The following is a 20,507-nucleotide window of genomic DNA, read 5'->3' as shown; positions in this document are numbered from 1 at the left end:
AAGTATACGCCCCGTGGCAAATGCAGCAGTAGTAGCAATAGTTGGCCGCATGTGGCGCGTTCGTTGCATTCAAATGGCACTGGCATTTAGCCCAGCTGCATTCCATTTTCGATTCCCATTTCAATTCATTGGGGGCAGTCGACGATGCGGTGGCGTTTTTTGTTTTTTTTTTTTTTTTTGGCGCTGGGGGCGTGGCAGGTCGAGTGGAGTTAACTTTTTTGGCTCGCCATGTTGACTTTGCGTTTAATTGTTTTATTGTCCGCCAAGTGTTGGCCATCACACATTCACACACACACACACACACATCCATGCGCACGCACACAGAGACACAGTCGCACTTGAAGTTTGCTCTCTGCCGGACAGTTTGGCCTGTCGTTGACCTCGTTGGCGGATTCCCGCCTCGAAGAGCCGGCCATCTTCTCCATGGTTATTTTTTTTCCGTTTTTCAGTTCGCTGAGTTGTCGAATTCAGAAGGAGAGTACGCCGACCGTCGCCTGCTGTCTGATATACGAGCTTCTGCCGGCTGCACAAATTATGCCAAGTGCAATACTTGAGGCACTGGCCGGGAAGGGGGCGTGGCACCAGCAGATTGGCGGCTTTAATTAACTTCGGGCACGAGAAAACCAGTTATTGAGACAAAAGTACCATTGTTTTCTTTAATTTAATTAAAATTTTGCACTTTCTTAGGTTGCCTTATAATTTAATATTAATATCAAAGAGAATTTAAGATTTGAACTATTAAATTTTGATAATAAATTTCACTGCATTATACAATAATACTTTTGTCGACGAATTCTTCTCTCTCTGTATGCGTAATTCTCATTACTCCGTGCGTGCTGTTCGTTAAGTCTTGCTTTAATTTCAATTTTTATTAACAAGCAACTTCATTACGGAACTTCAGTTGCAACAGTACGAAAACATGTCCACTCACTCAACCTGCGAACCAAAAAGTGACCTTAACCCGGTCTAAGCTGACTTTAACAGGACATTAAGCCGACATATACACATAATAAACGCTGCATGTGTTTGCGTTGCGGTCTCAGACGGAACCAAAATATTTGGACACCACAAAGTGCAACAACACGCCAGTGTTCCAGGTGGGTGAGCAGACACAGCCCAAACCAAGCCCAAGCAAACCAAACTAAACCGAAACAAAATAGGAAAACTGCCCAAGAACAAACAGCAGGAGCATTACTTTAATGGCCATGGACCAGCCCCACTCCACTGCCAACTTTCTTGGCCAAGGTAAGCAATTGCGTGCCGGCCATCCATAAGTTTTCCGCCTGTTGGCAATCCGGTCACATAGCCATTGGACCCACGTCAGCCACTTCCGAATGCATACACAGTTGACTTGTCAGCCTGTTAATTTGCTAAATAATTTTCGAATACGCACCCGCCCCTTTTCGAAAAGTAACGTAACTCAAGTTGGCACGCCCATCTCGAGCAGAAATCGTGCCAAATATTCGCAATGCGGATGTTGTAGTCAATTTTTGGGTGTATTAGTGATTTCATCAACTATTTATTGTAGTAAAAACCAACTTTAAAATATTTGAATTAATTTTAAACAAAATATTACTTAGGTATGCTTTATTTTCGTGTATAAAAATAAAAAATTTTAACTTAATATATTCGATTCATTACGTCGAATTAAATTTCGAAATATTTATATAAAAATGTTATTAAATCAGATCAGATTGATATTTTTATATTTATATCGAGTCTCAGAAAATCTAACTATCCAGCATTAAATTTGGCTTAGTCTAATTTCATCGAAAAGGATACGTTTTTGGGGTTGGGGAGCAACTATTTATGATTTCCCGACACGATTCGTCCTACACCTTTTGCTACTCCCTTCGTTTATTTGTTTGTCGTTTGCTGACTACGTGAGATTGTTTGGGGCTTAAAAAAAAAACCAGATGAACCCTGAACCCAATGTCCTTCAAACACACACACACACATGGCGACTCTCGTCAATTAGTGTTGAAGATTTAATTGTGGCACGTGTGAACTTAATTAAATGGCATTAGTTTGTGTAATTGTAGACGGGGTAAGTGCGGTCGCGGGGACCCAAAGGGTCCATAATTATAAGTGGGGGATGTGAAGGAACCACACGAATAAAGGATGGTAATTAATGTGCAACTTTGGCCAGTGCATTTGCATTCCAATTAATTTTTGGGCACGCATGCAATATGCATTTTTTACATCAACTTTTGTTTGCCCGCTGTGAAGGTAGTAAAACTGGCAAACAGGAGGAAAATGTGGAGATTCGTTCGTTATTATTTCACAGGTCCTGGCAAAGTGTTTTGCGGTGTACCCAACTTTAGTTGCATTTAATTAGCATTATTGTCATGGCAACGACAAAACCCATTTGCGGTGTAAATTAACTCGGTTTCCGAATGAGATGGTTGATTACCCAAAAATTATACTTTAAATATAAACAATTTTAATTAATTTAAGCACCGAATATTAGTTGTGCATGCAAATTTGGTGCTGCGAATTGCGGTTTCGGCATGGTTCATTTAATCAGGTCAACTCATTTCACAGGCACATGTTTCCTGTTTCAAATGGAAAACGGATTTGTTTGCTACAGGAACACATACTCAAAATTCCGGCTAGATAAATCGTATATAAATCTTAAGACTATCGTAGCGGCACTAAATCTAAATGCAATGCATCTAATATGAACAAATTGGCAAGCAATTAGGAAACATTTGAGTTTAAGTCGTAATTTAACTTGAAAATTAATTCCACATGTTTACCGGTAGATGTTTTTCCAAAAATCCTAGCATATACCATTTTGAAACGAATCACGAACATTAACTGCAAGGTTAGCTACTTTACACAGCTTATGGCTTATTGTAATGGCAAAATGTTTTTACATTTCACTGCCAAAACATGACCACAGAGAATGGGATGCAATTTGGGCCGAACTTATTTATTTAACTGACGTGTTTTTCGGTTGTGGGTAGTGTCAAAAACACGTACCGAATGCTAATCACACAATTTGTTATGTGCCAAATTTGAAACTAGGCTTTTGATTCACTTTAAGCCCACTGATTAGATGGAGAACTTTTACCAAAGTCAGGGGAAAAGCATTGGGCAAATACAAATTATAATAGATGGAGGCAGAAAAGCATGGCTAAAATAATAAACAATGAAAATTTTGGCTCTAATTTCGGGTCATAACACATTTTGCGAACAGACTAGAACCTAATTTAATTCTGTGTGAAAGGCATGGCATGGCGTTTGTTGTTTTTAGCCAAATTTCCTGTGGAAATTCTTGTCATTGCACTTAAATAATGTAAATATAATTTGGCTGTTTGAGCACATTTTATGCGAGACCATGTTTTTTCGGCAATGACGAAAATTGGGGACATGTTTTTGTTTGCCATTTCATTTGGCTGCATTCAGGTGACAATGCAACTAATTATAGTCAACAATGTGGCATGCCCCTTCCAATGTTCCACGCCCCTTGGCACCACTCTAAATAAATCAGAAAGTAATTAAAACAACATGAAATGCGACTGTGAGTTACAGTCGCAGCTTCGGCTGCCGTTTGAGTTCCAGTTTCAGTTTCAGTTGCATTTTCATTTTCATTTTTGTTTCCGTTTTAGTTCCAGCGGAAGCTGCACTTGCCATCCTTGTATTGCGGTGCTACCCATTTAGCAAGCAAAATAAAATGGAAAATGAAATTATAGGGCCAATTAGTTGGTCATTGGATACCCTAATGCAATGCAGGTCTTCTAGTTAGCCAGTTTCCAATAAATCATAAGCTAATTGGTAATCAAATGTGAATCATCAGGCTTTTATCTCATATTAGTATGCATCAACTTTCCATGAACTTTAAATAGTTTAATCCAATCCATATTAATGTAAAAAAGCAATCTATTTCAGAGTGCTTTCTGATGTTTCTTGAAACCCTACATTTTTTTTAAGGGTATACACCACAAAACCAACAATGACAACCATCGGTCGTGGAAACACAGCCTGAACAAAACAAAACTGGGAATAGGAAGTATCTTGGGATGGGTATTCGCCAGGATTCATGGGGAGGCAACAAGAGATGGCCAAAAGAGAAAAATGCAGAAGCAAAACAAACTTAATTTACGCTTATTTGCGTTGACAAATGCTTCCGAAGGAGTGCAACTTTTAATTGCAAAATTTATTTAATTTGCTCATGCGATGCGAAGCTAACTGATTAACACAGAGAATGCAGTAAATGCAGGCGCATTTAAGCCGAATAAAGCAGCGGAATTTTTCAGTTATCAGTAACATCTATTTAATCCGCCGATGGCTTCACATAGTAGGTGTCAGTTTCATGATAATTAGCGAACTACTTCGCTCGAGGGCGGCCATACGTCATGGCCAGTTGTCAATTGGCCGGAACGATTTATGGCCCAGTTTAATCAGCATCCGGCCGCCATAAAATGCGAAATCAATTTTGCCATGGCAAGCATTAAATTCTTTGAAAGTGACGTAGCAAGAAATGTACATTAGTTGTGGCGAAAGTGTGCGAGCGCTTTTTGCAGGCAGTGTTTCATTCTTTTTTTTTTTTTTGCCGCAGGCGGAATTTTCATTAAAGCATTTTTGATGTCTAATTTGCATATTTTTGCAGCTGGCCGAGTTGCATGCCGACACTCTGAGGCAGCCAAGTGACACGTTAAGCATTCAAAAGCGGGTGGAAAACTGGCATGGAAATTGGGCTGTAGAAAGTGGAAAGGCCCACTGCACTCGAAAGAAAAGTGCAAGCTCTTCTCTGCTGTCGGCGATGGCCGGCTGTCACTCGCTCCTCCACTGATGTTCTGCTCTTCTTCTCTTCTCCGCCATGGCTCAGATTTTGGCCAGGACAAAGTGTCGAGTGGCAACACTAATTCGCATGCTGCACGAACAACAGCAGCAACATGGAAAATGCACACAAGCCCATCCCACCCTTCCACTGAGGTTTTTTTTTTTTGTTTGGATTTTCAGCTAAATTTGTGCCAGCGCTTTTCCCGCTCGCTTTTTGTTAATTTCCAATTTTCAAACCATTTCTGGCTGACTGTGTGCACAGCTGCTCTGTCTGTGTGTTTGTGGGCGGGCTTGTGGGTGTGGGTAGTTTCGGTCAACATTTCGTTTGGCTCATGGCATTAATTCAATTACTGTTTGCATATTGCCAGAGATCCAAGCTCATGTAAGTTTTATCGTTACCGGGCAAAAGGAGTGTTGGTGTTGCACTCGCATTCTTGCGAGGAGAACTTTAAACTGTTCCCCCCAAAACTGCAATGGGCTTATGAAGCAGTGCGAGTAAAATCACACAGAGTTTTAGAAAAAATCTGGATTTGAAACTGACGGGTAAGAGGGCACCGCATGCAAATATTTTTATCAGAAAAACTCTCTTTAGAGTTGGGTTTTACATCTTTCAGAATTTCGAGCTAAGTATTCATGACTTTATAATCGTTTTCAGTGGAGCAAATAGTGAAGTGGAGAAAGAATTCCCAAATTTGTATTTCTATTATTTGTTCGTACACAACAGATATGTTGAACTTACCAATGCTTTGGAACACATGACGCAACAATGCAAATGGCTTCTTTTGATTTTTGCGAATATTCAAGGAACCTGATGAGTCTGGGGATATTTTCAAAGACAACTGACAGATCCTTGTTTCATATTTTGTAGCTGTAGAACTTATTTCCATATATTTCAGACACCGAAACAAATTTCTCTAACTTTTCACCGACGGTTCGGAGCGATCGCGACGCGATTTTGTTCAGGCTTCTGCGAATTGGTATTGGCCTTTGGTGCGAATGAGCCACCAGAAGCCAGATGCTTGGCCATTTATAATGTTGGCCAGAAGTGTTAGCCGTGGTTTAGCGCCATGGCCGATGCTTTGGCTAGATATGCCACCTGTTGGTATACAGGAGAGCGATTGACATTGGGAGCGGAAAAGCCAGCGGAACGCTCAAACTAATTACTCCCCTATCAAAGCCTGTAAATACAAGCGTGGTCAGTGAAAAAATTGCCGGAAATATGCAAATTATTTGATAATAGAATAAACTAGATGGATTTAATTAAATTAAATAGGTATGGTAATATCAATACTTTGTTTATATATTTTTTCAAACTACCATGGGTCTGTTTTTGTACTTTCTCTTTCTTTAATGAACCAAAAAAAGTGACTGCTATTGTGTTGACCTCCATTGTAGCTACATAGTAAGAAGGATAAAGCTGGACGCCACTGTCGGCGTCGTCATCAGCGGCATTATATAAAGTGCATACCAATGTAGAAGGGGCAACTAACTGAGCGGTGGCAGCTTGCTTATCGCCCCGCAAGTGTCGGCAGCAAGAGGGAGATAGGGATAGTTCGGCAAGAGAGAGAGAGAGAGAGAGAGAGATAGAGAGAGAGAGAGAGAGAGATAGGGAGCGAGGGAACAGGAAGACGCACCCACACTGCAGTGGAATATCCCGCCGCGCTGATAACATTTGAATTTTTGGCTTGATTTATGGCCATAACATGAAACTAACTCACTGACATATCGGAACAAGCTACAACAAAAAAAAAAAAACCAAACCAGCACTGCGATAGTACAACAACAACCACCGTGTATATCTATGGCAATTTTCACGCTGACGCAAATTGAATCGAGTTATTGGGGCATATTCATTAGCTTGTCTTAAAGTTTCACGAACGTCGACAGCTGATGCCCGAGCTAAAATTAGCTTTTGATATCTTTCATTGAAGCACAGGTAATTTCATAGATAAATTCTTTTACCCCTTTTCAAGCGGAAATCATTGAAATGCCAAATAAAATGACAGATTTCGTCTGTCATCATGTTTTTCTGACATTTTTGCATACACCCTAATAAACTTTTCAGCCATAACTTCTTAAATCTTTCAAATTATAATAACATTTAAACAATTTAAGTATATTAAGTTGAGTTTTTTTTCTTAAGATTGAAATTGGACTTGTTGAGTTAAAAAACCGAGCAAATGTGGGAAGATGCAGTTTTCCTCTCGTGTTATTTCTTTCCGGATGAACTTAGCATTTTTCAAAGCTGCTTCACATATTTGCAAAACGTTTGCTTTTGGGTTAAGCCCTTTTATTGCATTCTGCAGATGGCGATGTGACGTTGTGCCATTACTGACCCTCTGCCACTCCCTCGGCTCCTTCACTTAAGATCTAATAAACTTTACATTTGTTTGGCTTGGTCTACCCTCATTCAGTCTGCTGCCTGATATTGCCCAGTCTGAGCGCAATTTTTTTGTGAGGTTCTCGAGAATAGCAATTTTTATGCGAAGTCCTCATCTGCTGTTGGCCAACTTGCCTCCATTGTTGACTTCTACGTAATGCCTGTGCTTTTTGTGGCTTTTCGACTATTTCGCTCCTCACTCATTTCATTTCATTTTAGGACATTTACTTGGTCCATAAGTTTGTCAGTCAGACTTTTCACTGCCTGTTTCCTGGCTCCTCGGCACTTTGACATCTTAAAGTTTATCAAATAGTGGCCACAAGTTTTGCAGCTTTTGTGTATGTATATATATTTTCTGCGGTCATGCTTTGCGGTTTCTTCTTCTCGTTTCTATATTTATTTATGCAGATCTCTATTTTTCCACAAACTTCTGCTTCTGTTTTCGCCTTTTTGTGCACCGAATGCATAACGGGTTTTAGTTGAATAGCTTTATTTCACCATCATTTTTGCAATTAAAAATTATTATTTCAGCATACAACGCGGTGTATACGGTGTATGCTATATGCATTTTGCAGCGGCTTGGAAAATTTTTAATTAGATTGCGTTTTACTGGAATGCTTACTTCACCATGACCCACTGAAATTCGAGTGCATTCCACGGGTGTATCCACGACCAAGGACAAGGACAAGTACATTTCTATTATTACCACCTCCGTGTGGTGGATCTGGTTTAATTAATTTCGGGACTGCAGCTTGTCAGTTATACAACTTATACTGCATGCGTGTGATATAAGCTGCCGACTGCCGTTATCAGCGTATAATCATTATGGATAGTGACGCACATCCACTGCCGCATTCCCAGCCACATTGGGTGCCGCATCCAGGGGCAATTAAACGCCCACCGAAAAGCCGATGGTGCTGTTCGTACTGTTGGTTCTGCTGGTGGGGCATAAATCACACAAAACTATTCCATATACTGAACTCTCTATTCACTTTACCCAACTCCCGGCATTTACACGGAAACACGCTTATCGGGGTTTTTGGCGGCTGATTGCGACTGCCATTGCCACCGCCGACTGCCTGTCTATTTTGCTGCCCTTCAATTTTATTCAATAAGTTTCGTTTATGACTCGGCCACGCTCGGCCATCCAACGTATATCTATGTGGATATCCTGCAGCTATTGTTGCTAATATCGAACATGGCTTTTAATTGAATTTCACGCGCTAACCATAAAGTTACAGCGTGTCCAGTTCGCAACTTTATGGCTGCGGTAGATGGATATTTATATCATAGCGTGCGTCTCCTTTAATTGCCATCGCTTCTTGTTATGGCAATCGTAAAATCCGGCTCTGTTATTGCAGTGTTCCTAGTTTATAATAATAATGATAATAATAGCCGTAATAATGGACAGTGACATCAGTGCGTATACGTTATGTGGCGGAGTGCTTGTAAAATTAATCGAATACTATATTAAACGAAATTGTTCATTAGCTTTCCATGTTGGTGGTGGATCAGTGCGAATATGAAAGGGCAAACCTATATACGCTTTTTAATTACCACCTGATAATTGCGATTCACAAAGTCGTTATCAGCTTTTATTATTGGGCCAAAGGAGAAGTTTCTTATCTACATTTGATGACGTATAAATGTCTTCTCGATAAGCAGCTCTTCAAAATACTGTCGTCGTTTCCGTGTCGAAATTTTCTATGTCGTATGTTCGACATTTCTGGGTATTAGCAAGTATTGTATCAATTGCATTTATAGTCGGCAAATGTTGAATCAACAAGTACAACATGCCTAAGTACAAATTTATGTTTAAAATGCAATTAAATGTACGACAGTAACTACTACCGGTGTTATTAACCATAACAGTTAACAAGTCACGGTTAAGCGAGTTTTAAAAATAGCATTTAACCATTTAATAACCATTATGATGCTTACTTCCTCTTTCCGTACTTTGGATTTTTTGAATCTTTTATTAAGGAGCCCCCATTGATTGCAAACCATTGTTTTTGATTAGATGTGACTTTGAAAGTCAAGTTATCAAGTTTCCTGGACACTTTACCTATTTATGGCTAGCAATAGTTAATTAGTCACTTAGGCAATGCCTTCTTTTTCTTCTATCGTCGCGTTGACAGTGCTAAGTTAGTGGGTGTTATAAATTAAATTATAGCTAATACGCTAGGTGATTTTTCTTTGGGGTGACTCAAGTGCAAGGCAGACGAGTGAGTTACCAACCAACCAACCAGCCGGCTGACAGGAAGCAGACGCGGAGTGGCATTGGAAATTGTTTTACTACGGGGCCATTTACAAAACAATTACACTTATTTGTGCGCCATTTAACAGCTCGTCCCTCCACTGACAATCCATCAGCGGCTGTTTCTACCCATTCAGCGAAACTCTGAGGAACTCAAGGCAACCGAAAGCCGGCTGACGCTACTCGACTTCATTTCGTCCTGACAGCTTTGGAGTGGAAATGAATACTCGGGCCAGTCGATCCACTGGGCGAAAAATAATACGAAAACAAAAAAAATATCCTAAGGCCAATTGAATTAGCAGTATAATCTATTTTAAACACGACTTCTTCATATAAATAGTAGTATCTACCTCCACTTAACTCTTTTCTAAGTCCTAATTTTCTCAATACTTATCAAAGCAAAACCAAATTTGTTCCAGTGTTCCTATTTCCGTTGCAGAACAGTTGCTCCAAAAGGACTGCTTAGTATGCAGCTCAGCAAGGAGAAGAGCCAGCGACAGCTGACGAACTGCATACCTGCAATGGCAGGTAAATAAAATTAATCATACGCCCCGTGGAACGTTAGTGTTCATTTTAAAAAATTTGCCCAATTCAATTATTAACTTCGTTGTGTTGAAATTTATGATTTCATAAACTGTAATTATCTATTTGTATCGCAAATATATATCAAGAATTTTGTTATTCGGTTAACAATGAATTCTATTTGCAGAAATGAGGCAATATTCAATTATTTTGTGCATTATTCATAATCTCAAGAGCAATTATAATTGGTCAATCCTTTGTGTGGCAAAGGAAATAAAAAATAAATCGAATTCTTGGAACGGTCGTAGCCAGTTAAATTAAAAGTTGGAGGAATATCTTCCGTTACTCTTTCCCAACCACACACACTTCAAACCAGAGCTGTGGTATGATAAGAGGCATGGTGATCGAAATGATTAATGTGGCACAAATAAATTAATTGCCATTTAATAATAGTATATAAAATTGGTGTAAACAAGATACCCGTTGAGATAAAGAATGCTTCAGTAAAGAATAAAATATATCTCGTTTTATGAACTTGGTAATTTAGTTGAAAATTGGTAATTACACATGGGTGGGGTGCCATCACGACCTTACCAACGAATAGCAGTAACCCTAATTTTGAACTTTCAGGAATTTAAATGTCAAGTTTGAATAATCCGTTAAAAATATGGTTTGTTTATGCCATTCACGTGATATGTGTTCACTTCATCAATTTACTTAATTTTAACCTGACATATTTAATTCTTCAGTATCAGCACCAGTGTTATTTTGTTTTAAAGTCTTGTGCGTTTAAATTATTTTGGATAGTCAAATTTAAAATAAAATAAAATTATTCTTTATTATTATTATTTATTATGAAGTATTAATTAAGTATTAAGTATTAATTATTGGCGGCTTAAACTTACTAGATAAAAATTTAAATAACTTAATTTCCAAATCGTTATAAACATAATTTTAGAAATATAAAGACCATAAAATTAGAAGAAGAAAAATTCTAAAACTCTGTTTACTTATTTACGCGGGAGTCCCCTTCTTACTTTTCACGGCCCAAAGCTTAGTCATTCCCATTCAAGGTGCTTTTTGATGGTTATTATCTGGGTTATGCAAACCTGACTGCGGCAAGTGCCGAATAATAATGATATCAGAGGAATTTTCGCATTAAAAACTCGAATATTATTAGATTTACATTCATTCCGGCGGGGTAACAATTGAATGACCTCCAATCAATGACCGATTTAAAATGGAACGTCTCAAAACAGATACCCACCGCCATTTTGTCGACGTATGATTGTTTACAGATTTTCGAAGGAAATGAAAGTAGACCAAGTCCGGTGTGTAGGGTGAGTGGCATACTGATATGTCTTATCTGCATCAAGATAGGAGAAAAGCCCCTGCGATCGCTAAGTCTGTGGCACCCAAAGACTTGGCATAAATGCCTTGGCCAGTAGCCAGTTAGAAGCAAGTTTCAAACGAACCTCACAACGAGCAACATGCAGTCACATCTCATCGCCATCCTGCTGGCCACCGTGGCCATTGGCTCCTGCATCGCGAATCCCAACCTCATCTCTGGTCCTTCGCGAATTCTTGAGATAATGAGCGCCACCAGTGATATCCAGCGTAATAATCCACAACTGACCGTAGAATGTTTTGACTACTATAATGACGTATTCAAAACCGAGTATGCGGAGTATGTGGATGAGTACAATCTGTGCGTCGATAAGTATGATGGCGGTTATGAACAGGTTCTGGAACAGTACAATTCCGTTGTCTGGGACCTCAGCAATTCCACCTTCGAATCCTGCATGTTCCTGCTGGACTGCGATAAACAGAATAACAGCGAAAATGCTCTATCCTGCTACTCCACTGAGGTAAGTGAATAGTGATTTGATTTTTTAAATACAATTATTTGATAAGTCTTATTTTGTAAAATTAAAACATTCAAATTCAAATTAATTTTCAGGGTCCGACATATTCCAAGCAGTTGTCGAATGTGGCAGCCAATGCTTCGGTCTCGGTCAGTTCACTGCGTCAGCAGGTCGAAACACTGGTGTTCACCCGTGACCAATGCTGTTCTGCAACGTCCAGGAACTATGAGATCCGCTCCGGCGAGTCCTACGAAGATCTTCAGAAGTGCCTGAGCGGTGAGAATCCTGTGCCGGAAAGAAGCACCACCACTACCAGTTCCAGCTCCAGCTCCAGCACCAGCACCACCGCCGCCAACCCCACTACTACCACCACGACCCCATCTCCTTCAACCACCACCTCATCGTCTTCCACCTCCTCAACAACGAGATCTCCATCGACAGTTGCGCATTTTAGTTCCGTTGAAAACAGCAGTGGCAACAGCCAGCACCGATTTCCAAGAAGACTGGACAATATTTTCAAACATATTCTTTAAGGGTTGAACAATATAAAAGTCAATATCAATAAACTAAAAAGGAACATTGCAAAAAGACAATATTAATAGTGAACAATTAATAAAGTAAACTAATATTAATACTCATTTTTTGGGCTATAACTAGGGGTATAGCTAATGTTTAATGAAAAGTTTGGACTTACAATATTTTGTGGCATATCTTACAATTAAAATGAGATTGTGCTCTAAATAATGTTAAAGAAACTAAACACTTAACTTACAACTATATTTTATATGAGTTGATACAACTGTTTCAATAGCCATTTAAAATTCCAAGCTAGAATAATTTATTTGCCAAGAATACTCTTATCTTCGTCTGAATGGCTTTTTATCCGTTTTCAGTAAACTTCTGATGCAATTGAAAAACAGGCCTAGGGCCTTTGAGAAATGGCAATGGCTTAAGGATTGGCTCCAATCCTTAAACTAAACAGATGGAATCAAGTGATGAAGTCAATCTGGAAACTCAAACGAGAAACTAAAACCCATTGCAACTTACTTAATTAACGGACCGATCTAGGTGGAAAACCGAGTAGGAAACCAACCTGATGCGATGCAAATAAAACTTTTTGCATTTGCCATCAGTCCAAGTTTATCAAAGATCCAGCAGGACACGGACTGGGGGGAGGGGGGGGGGTTGGCATTAGCGGGGAATGGAAGGACAAACATGTAAATCAGCCTGGGAAAACTTTACCCCGGGCAGGACAAATAAAAAGGGCGAGGAAAAAGGAAATCTAGGACGGGACACTTTAAGGTAGCGGTAACAGTTAAATAAACATCAGAGCCATTTTCCTAGCGGTGTTTTTTTTTATTCAATTTTAATTGCATGTGGTGTTATTGTTTGTACAGCTGCCGGTGGCGGCCTTGTTGTCACTGCAATTAAAACAAATTAGAAGCGCTGTGCAAAGGGGAGAAGATTTCACTTTGCCAAAATAAAGCCAATAACTTGGCAAGTCCCAGTATCCTGCGTCCTTGCCGTCTTGCAGCCTGCCTATTGGTTGGTTGGCATTGCGATACCCAAAACACACACACACACACTGACTCAAAGAAGAACACGCAATTAAGATATGCAAATTAGAAGATGTCCTTGCTCCGGCAGCTCCTGTATACCTGATGGCATCTTCACTCCACTGGGCTCTGATAATTATGCAGAGGTATGCAATGGAGACGGCTTTAATCTTGGCCAACCATCTCAACGATAGATTTTTATTTTGGGCAACAATATCGGGTGAAGTGAGTCATTCAACTTTTTCAAATGTAATTATTGTGTTGACCGACAAGCTCTTTTGATAAGCTTGAAATGTGTATTGTTCGGTCATTAGTCATAGAAATTATACCAAAATCAAGTAATCAATCTGTGCCCGAATATCGACTCAGAAATTAATTGATAACGAATTGGGAAATCCTAAAAGCCGCGGTCTATAATTGTTACTTCCCAGTTCGTTACACTCAACCCTAGCATGCCTACTTGTTTACTTTTAGCCAAGTCGAAGGACTTGTCGCACTTACTTCTTTTCACCAATAACATTTAATAATAAGATTGTTTCGCGTTACCTCCGATACTTTCAAGTGGTTTGTGAATATTCCAAGAATCGAACTGTATGACAGACATATAGACTACACGTGTATATTCGCACTATAAACACTCGAAATAGATTAGATTATTTAAGCCTTAAATTCTTAGCTATTTGCTTCCTTTTTTTTTTTAGCAAGCTCGGCAAATTGCGTATGAAGATCAATTCTGGGAAGTATAGAATTCGATCGAATGCTGATCTAGGTGAATAAAAATTTTGGGAGCGGAGTGAAGGAAACCCTTGAACTGGATTTGCCGGGTGGGACCCAATGGAGTGATGGTTATAAAACCGATAAGACTGATAAGACTGACTACGGCCGGGTTTTTGAGATAGCTCGAGTGATAGGCTAAAGCTGTCCAATAACATGGCAATAACATGCGGTTTTTAATGGAAACCAAGGTAGGAATATTATTTTATGGACCACTCAATCGCGACGCCTATAAATACAGCAGGTGCTAGGTGGGATCCAATAAGTACGATTCGATCGCTGGAATAGTTTAAACGTAAACTGTATATAAAAAAAAAAATGCTCGTCAAGTTGTGCGCTATCCTTTTGGCCCTTGGCCTTAGTCAGGCCATTGCGTATCCGCCCCTGCAACTTAGTAATCCGCACCAGAACCTAGTGCAGTTCCTGATACAATCACGTGATCTCGGCAACGATGGTGGACATACCCTTGAATGCTTGGATTATTATCTTCCCCTGCTGAACGACGTTGTGGAGACCTACAAGGCTGATTTAAATGCGTGTTTGGAAACAGCTAGTCAGGAGGTCTCACAGATCAACGACAATACCAAGGAAGAACGAGATGCCATCGATGCCTCAGCCAAGAGCTCCTGCGATGCCCTCACCGCATGTAGTACAAAGGAAGCGGCCATAGATTACTTCCAGTGCTACAGTGAAGCCGTAAGTTGACTTTTGATGTGTTGCCGCGAACATGAACCACTCCCAAATTGATGATTACAAATTATTTTCGCGTTGAAAAAAAAAAAATGATTAGTCAAACACATGATTATATAATCTAATTAAATTGTTAACTTTTAATAGTGATTACCAAATCCAACAGTTACTAAAGTTTTACTTTGCCAGAAACATGATTTTCAGTCTAAATACATATTCGAAATTTAGTTTGCGGTTGATTAAGTTAACTATATAGTATATTTCTATAACATTTACTAATTTTCAAATATTCTACATTTCAGGGCTCCAACAACACCAAAACCATGTTCACCATCTCCGCTAACGCTTCGGAGCTGCTGGCTGCTGTGGAGGAGGAAGTGCGTCTCATCAAGGTGAAGGAAGAGGTGTGCACCAACAAGACCCAGAGGGCCTATGGAGAGAGCTACGGTCAGCTGTACGCGGATTTGGGTGATTGCATTGCTGGCGCTCCAATTCCATCGGAATCCACAAGCACCCAGGCCTCCTCCACGGATTCTTCGACTGATTCGACGTCCGCTTCCACCGAATCCTCTACTGATTCGTCCTCCGTTTCCACCGAATCTTCTACTGATTCGTCCTCCGTTTCCACCGAATCTTCTACTGATTCCTCGACTGATTCTTCCTCCGCTTCCACCGAATCGTCTACTGATTCGTCCTCCGTCTCCACTGAATCCTCAACGGATTCCTCAACTGATTCGTCCTCCGTGTCCACCGAATCATCCACTGATTCGTCGACAGACTCCTCATCCGCTTCCACCGAATCCTCTACTGAATCCTCGTCTGATTCGCCCTCCGATTCTACCGAATCCTCTACTGATTCCTCATCTGTTTCCACGGAATCCACAACAAGTAGTGGTGAAAAGGAAGCGGCGCCTGAGGAGGACTTGAAATCCCTCTCCTCTCAAAACAGCAATGACCTCCAGAAGATTCTAAAGAATCTACGGGTTTGGTTTAAAAATCACTAAGCGATCGTTTTAATTTTAAATAAAAGCATAAACGAATAAAACCCAAATAAATATAAATATCTACTTTATTTATTCGAAAATAAAAACAATAAGTGTTTTTCCATTGGGTAAATAAAAATTTAACTTCATAACTTGAAAAGATGAGCAGTGTGATTTATTGTGAAACCCTCTAAAGATATCCGCTGTTATCAAGTTATCAGGGTATAGTCCCCGTTCAGGCGCCAAAGTACAGTGTTACCCGCCACTTGACTAACCAAACGTTAGCAAATCAATTAGAGGCGGTCAGCCGATAAGCTACCAACTATACTATACCATTACCAGATAACAGGGCTATTTATGGATGTTTGGGTCACAGAAAAACTTATTAAAAATCAAATCGGAAGGAATCATGGCCGATTTTAAGAACACGATAGCAACTTAATTAGCTTTTAATCAGCATGATTTAAAGATTTCTCGATGACAGTTCCAACTACCGAAAATTATGATAGAAGAGAGCTATAAAAATATGAACCAAAGGCCGGTAGCATTCAGTACGTATTCGAGATCCGTTAAGTCGGTCAGTTAAGTGGGAATACTAAAAATGAAGTTCGCTGTTGTCCTGTGCCTGCTATTGGCCACCAGTGGCTTTGCCCTGGTCCCCAAGCATCCCGCCGATCTAGTCTCCATGTTGGCCCGCCAACAGTTCGCCGTTCGAACTTTAATGGCCGCTCCCGAGGCACGGGATGATTCGACCCTGATCAATGACTGCTTCAACCACTACCTGGAGGACCAGACCAACGTGATCATGGGTTACAACCTACAGTACACCGGATGTCTGAGAACAGCACAAAGTGGTCGGGATGAGCTCACTAAGGAGAGCGCCTCGGAGCGCGAAGCCCTTCTGGATCGCACCAACAAAATGTGTTCCAGTCTGACTGAGTGCGATACCCTTGTTGATGGCCTGGAATTCTTCGACTGCTACCGCAATGCCGTAAGAAAAATTATTCACTAATTTAATTATCTCGAAATCTCCAGAAGATGATCTACCTCTTCAAGCACTTACGATTATAATGAAAAGCTCTTTAAAATGTGCCTTGGCCACACACTGGTCTAGATTTCCAATCGTATTGCTTACTGCTCGATTAGAGCGGATTAAAAAAGCGTGCCATTGTCATAAATTCATTCGTATTATCAGACGAGAGCTAAAGTGCTTTATAATGAGTGACAGTCTAACATTAAGGGAATATACAATAAATAGTAACATGCAATATCTTTTAGTCCTCCGACAGCTACAAGGTTATGTTCACCCTGAACAGTGACTCCAGCCTGGACTTCAACCGCATCAGTGCCAAGTACCAAGTGATCGAGACCGATCTTACTGACTGTGTGGATTCAGCTCGCTTGGATTACGCCCACGACATGGACGCCTGCGACGAGAATCTGACGTTGTGCTTAAAGGGAGGCGAGACTTCCCCCGAACCGACTGTTCCCACTACGACCTCTGGGACGCCAGTCACGGTCACTACTCCTGAGGCTCCAGTGTCCACTACTCCTGAGGCTCCAGTGACCACTACTCCTGTAGCTCCATCCACTACTGAAACTCCAGTGCCCACTACTCCTGTAGCTCCATCGACTACTGAGGCTCCAGTGTCCACTACTCCTGAGGCTCCAGTGTCCACTACTCCTGTAGCTCCATCGACTACTGAAGCTCCAGTGCCCACTACACCTGTAGCTCCATCGACTACTGAAGCTCCAGTGCCCACTACACCTGTAGCTCCATCGACTACTGAAGCTCCAGTGCCCACTACACCTGTAGCTCCATCGACTACTGAAGCTCCAGTGCCCACTACACCTGTAGCTCCATCGACTACTGAAGCTCCAGTGCCCACTACACCTGTAGCTCCATCGACTACTGAAGCTCCAGTGCCCACTACACCTGTAGCTCCATCGACTACTGAAGCTCCAGTGCCCACTACACCTGTAGCTCCATCGACTACTGAAGCTCCAGTGCCCACTACACCTGTAGCTCCATCGACTACTGAAGCTCCAGTGCCCACTACACCTGTAGCTCCATCGACTACTGAAGCTCCAGTGCCCACTACACCTGTAGCTCCATCGACTACTGAAGCTCCAGTGCCCACTACTCCTGTAGCTTCATCGACTACTGAAGCTCCAGTGTCAACTACTCCTGTAGCTCCATCGACTACTGAAGCTCCAGTGTCCAGTACTCCAGAAAGCACTACCGAAGCCGCTTCCACTACCGAGCGTTCCCCTGAGGAAGATATCGACAGATCTGGGCGTCTCGGTCAGAGGAGAACTTGGAACCTGTTTAAGCGCTTCTTCTAAGCGTGAGAAACTTTGTATTATTTATTGCATTCAATGAGAAAATTTAGCTACGTATAAAGCGTAGAATACTTTTGGGTTTGATTTCAAATTGTTTTCATAGAGGGACGCGTGCAGGATTTCTGCGGAAGGGGTTCCAAAAATATCAACAAATTGCTGTATTAGTAGATTAAAACTTTTGTTAAATATATAGAAACTGTATGCACACTTTTTGTTTTGAATTCCAAATATATTCAATCAAGTCGGTTGACTAGTGGATTAACCCTCTTGAGTACGACGCTGGGAGTAATCTTATCTCTGATAGATGACGGAGTAATGAGCTTTATCTCGCCTGTCCAACCAGACAAGCGCCACACTATTGACTACTGGTGTTTGCCACTACTCTTAGATCAGAGAGCTTCGATCCACCGGACGACACTGGCAATCACATTGTGCACGTCTATAGATAAGTGGTGCACCTGAACCTTTCATAAATAACTGGCCTTCGGGCTGGTCAATAAAACCGAATGGGGCAGAACCGAGTTATTAGGAAATGATCAATTAGACGCTCGGCACTTGAGCATTTTCGTTGGTTCTTGAGCGCATTCGAGACGGACGATCAAATGGAAGCACTACGTCGATTTTTAAGAACGGAGACTCGTTGTCGCCTCAACGGGATACATACCCTAATATTGTGTGTCCTATTTTTGGGTTTTTCGGTGGCTGGTGAGATGCCGGATTTGTTCACTCCCGAACCGGATCTCACGATAGACGAATGCCACGATGAGTTCACCATTGCCTGTGCCAACGCTTCACTGGTCTTCTCCGATTCCTACGATCTGTGCGAACTGAATGCCAATGAGACCATCATCAATCTAGAGGTCGATGTTGAACTGGAGCGACTCCAAATCGAGTTGGGATCCAGTGCGGTGTGCGGCAATATGCAAATCTGCGATACATTGGTTGACGATCTGGAGTACTTTCAGTGCATCAATAAGAACGTAAGTTTTTGAATTATGTTAAAGATGACTATTAAGTGTGTAGAGTTCGAAATTTTAAGTGCAAATTTAACCATTTGTTTTTAGGGAATCCATAACCTCGACATTCTGACCGAAATAAATTACAATGCCACAAGTGCTTACACACGACTTCACGAGGACTATGATGCAGTGCATCGGGCGCTTCTGCTTTGCGGCCTCGATGCCCAAAAAAAGTACATGGAGGACATAAGACAGGCCCACAGAGAACTCACTAAATGTCGATCCGAAATCGACGAGCTTAACGAGTAGTCGTCGCTTATCTGTCACTATACTAACAAAATGATTAAGGGTGAATAAACACCATCATATAAGCAGCTAAATCACTATAGTTTACCAAGAATTGATATTATTGGCTGATAAGAATAAAACTTTTAGGATTTGTTAATTGCCAGATCCATCTTAGATATATTAAGTCAGTATATATATATAACTTCCATAGTTAAGTTATATTATACATGGAAGTACAATAAATATTTATTAATGTTCAACTCAGTGTGTATCATTTTGCTGCAGACACTGATCCAAAGATCGAAAGATTGTATTGGTTCCTTTGACATAATTTTGTTCGGTTTGATTTGTGCAGCGATAGTGCTCCAATTCGATTCTACTTAATTTCTTATTTAGGATTAAAGCCTGCTCGGTGGCATTAAATGATATACTGTAGACATTCGCCAACTGTAACTTAGCCTAGGGGGGAAACTAAAAAGGTTAAGAAGGTTTCGAATCAACGCATAGCCACTCACCATTTTGGCAAAGCAGTTGAAAAAGTCCACGGCCTCCGTCAGGACCAAACACTGATCAATAAATGATGATATGCCCAGGGCAGCCTCTCGAATCTCCTCCTGAGCCTCAGTGGCATCCGTTAGCAAGGACAGCCGCTCGTTAATGGTAATCTTCTGACAGGCATTATATCCTTGCGACCAGGTAGCCCCTTCACTTTCCAGTTCCGGTAGGTAACGAGCAAAACACTTCTTGGTGTTGCCCAGACTCGAAACAGTTTCCTTTCCATCGTCTAAGTAAGAGCAAAATGAGTTTAGAGTTCGGGGAGAAGGCTCAGCAGCACATGCCTAGAAATGTAGTTGGAATTATTGAAAAATAACAATGATATTACTTCTTTACCCCAAGGGCTATAAGCAGAATGATAGCTGTTTTCATGGCACTGATGACCATAAAACACTGACGGAAATCGAAGCAAAATTTCCGCGTCAAGTTACCGAAAGTTGGTAATGTAATCGGACAGTGATGTATGGTTTGTTTATAGGCTTCTTATCGCTGGGGTTCGTCTGCAAATAACGATCCAGTAGCTCCCAAACTGTGCACTTCGATGATG

The 20,507-nt window shown here is 40.9% G+C and overlaps 6 protein-coding genes and 2 long non-coding RNA genes across 12 annotated transcripts in view; 5 read left to right on the top strand and 3 right to left on the bottom strand.

The window, feature by feature from the left end:
- The window catches only part of CG34386 (uncharacterized protein), a 31,214-nt gene extending 25,162 nt beyond the window's left edge, over window positions 1–6,052 (bottom strand). Inside the window, exon 1 of one of the 2 annotated variants that reach the window (NM_137445.2) lies at window positions 5,528–6,052. In NM_137445.2, the coding sequence (NP_611289.2) occupies window positions 5,528–5,545 (18 nt within the window). In that variant the 5' untranslated portion in view covers window positions 5,546–6,052. The remainder of the gene's footprint in view (window positions 1–5,527) is intronic. The other variant, NM_001103892.2, reaches the window with a different exon arrangement.
- A 3,339-nt stretch (window positions 6,053–9,391) lies between these two features.
- Window positions 9,392–10,552, top strand: lncRNA:CR45314 (long non-coding RNA:CR45314). The gene has a single exon (NR_124610.1). It is a non-coding gene; the product is annotated as a long non-coding RNA:CR45314 (long non-coding RNA).
- An 849-nt stretch (window positions 10,553–11,401) lies between these two features.
- Window positions 11,402–12,403, top strand: CG10912 (uncharacterized protein). The gene is made up of 2 exons (NM_137443.3): window positions 11,402–11,815; window positions 11,908–12,403. Exons 1-2 carry the CDS (start codon window positions 11,438–11,440, stop codon window positions 12,343–12,345), a joined length of 816 nt encoding a protein of 271 aa, NP_611287.1. The 5' UTR covers window positions 11,402–11,437; the 3' UTR covers window positions 12,346–12,403.
- A 717-nt stretch (window positions 12,404–13,120) lies between these two features.
- On the bottom strand, window positions 13,121–13,498 carry lncRNA:CR45313 (long non-coding RNA:CR45313). The gene has a single exon (NR_124609.1). It is a non-coding gene; the product is annotated as a long non-coding RNA:CR45313 (long non-coding RNA).
- Window positions 13,499–14,400: 902 nt separating this feature from the next.
- CG10911 (uncharacterized protein) lies at window positions 14,401–15,917 on the top strand. The gene is made up of 2 exons (NM_137442.2): window positions 14,401–14,838; window positions 15,135–15,917. The coding sequence occupies exons 1-2, from the start codon at window positions 14,461–14,463 to the stop codon at window positions 15,834–15,836; spliced, it is 1,080 nt and encodes a 359-aa protein (NP_611286.1). The 5' UTR covers window positions 14,401–14,460; the 3' UTR covers window positions 15,837–15,917.
- A 442-nt stretch (window positions 15,918–16,359) lies between these two features.
- Window positions 16,360–18,448, top strand: Muc55B (Mucin 55B). Of its 2 annotated transcripts, none has more exons than NM_001299632.1 (2): window positions 16,360–16,806; window positions 17,094–18,448. In NM_001299632.1, the coding sequence occupies exons 1-2, from the start codon at window positions 16,417–16,419 to the stop codon at window positions 18,159–18,161; spliced, it is 1,458 nt and encodes a 485-aa protein (NP_001286561.1). In that variant the 5' UTR covers window positions 16,360–16,416; the 3' UTR covers window positions 18,162–18,448. The 2 variants fall into 2 exon arrangements, with proteins under 2 accessions (NP_001286561.1, NP_611285.2); NM_137441.3 differs by having other exon boundaries at window positions 17,094–18,241.
- A 96-nt stretch (window positions 18,449–18,544) lies between these two features.
- Window positions 18,545–19,663, top strand: CG14495 (uncharacterized protein). Of its 2 annotated transcripts, none has more exons than NM_001299631.1 (2): window positions 18,545–19,138; window positions 19,223–19,560. In NM_001299631.1, the coding sequence occupies exons 1-2, from the start codon at window positions 18,761–18,763 to the stop codon at window positions 19,424–19,426; spliced, it is 582 nt and encodes a 193-aa protein (NP_001286560.2). In that variant the 5' UTR covers window positions 18,545–18,760; the 3' UTR covers window positions 19,427–19,560. The 2 variants fall into 2 exon arrangements, with proteins under 2 accessions (NP_001286560.2, NP_611284.2); NM_137440.3 differs by having other exon boundaries at window positions 18,742–19,138; window positions 19,223–19,663.
- On the bottom strand, window positions 19,558–20,359 carry CG34005 (uncharacterized protein). Of its 2 annotated transcripts, none has more exons than NM_001038868.3 (3): window positions 20,297–20,359; window positions 19,921–20,244; window positions 19,558–19,864 (listed from the first exon to the last, which is right to left on the bottom strand). In NM_001038868.3, the coding sequence occupies exons 1-3, from the start codon at window positions 20,330–20,332 to the stop codon at window positions 19,667–19,669; spliced, it is 558 nt and encodes a 185-aa protein (NP_001033957.2). In that variant the 5' UTR covers window positions 20,333–20,359; the 3' UTR covers window positions 19,558–19,666. The 2 variants fall into 2 exon arrangements, with proteins under 2 accessions (NP_001033957.2, NP_001286559.1); NM_001299630.1 differs by having other exon boundaries at window positions 19,619–19,864.
- Between the last annotated feature and the right edge of the window lie 148 nt (window positions 20,360–20,507).

Source organism: Drosophila melanogaster, chromosome 2R, assembly GCF_000001215.4.
Source record: "Drosophila melanogaster chromosome 2R".
Classification (NCBI taxonomy): Eukaryota; Metazoa; Arthropoda; class Insecta; order Diptera; family Drosophilidae; genus Drosophila; species Drosophila melanogaster.
Note: the sequence above shows the minus strand (reverse complement) of the source record. Positions and strands in the feature narration are given on the sequence as shown.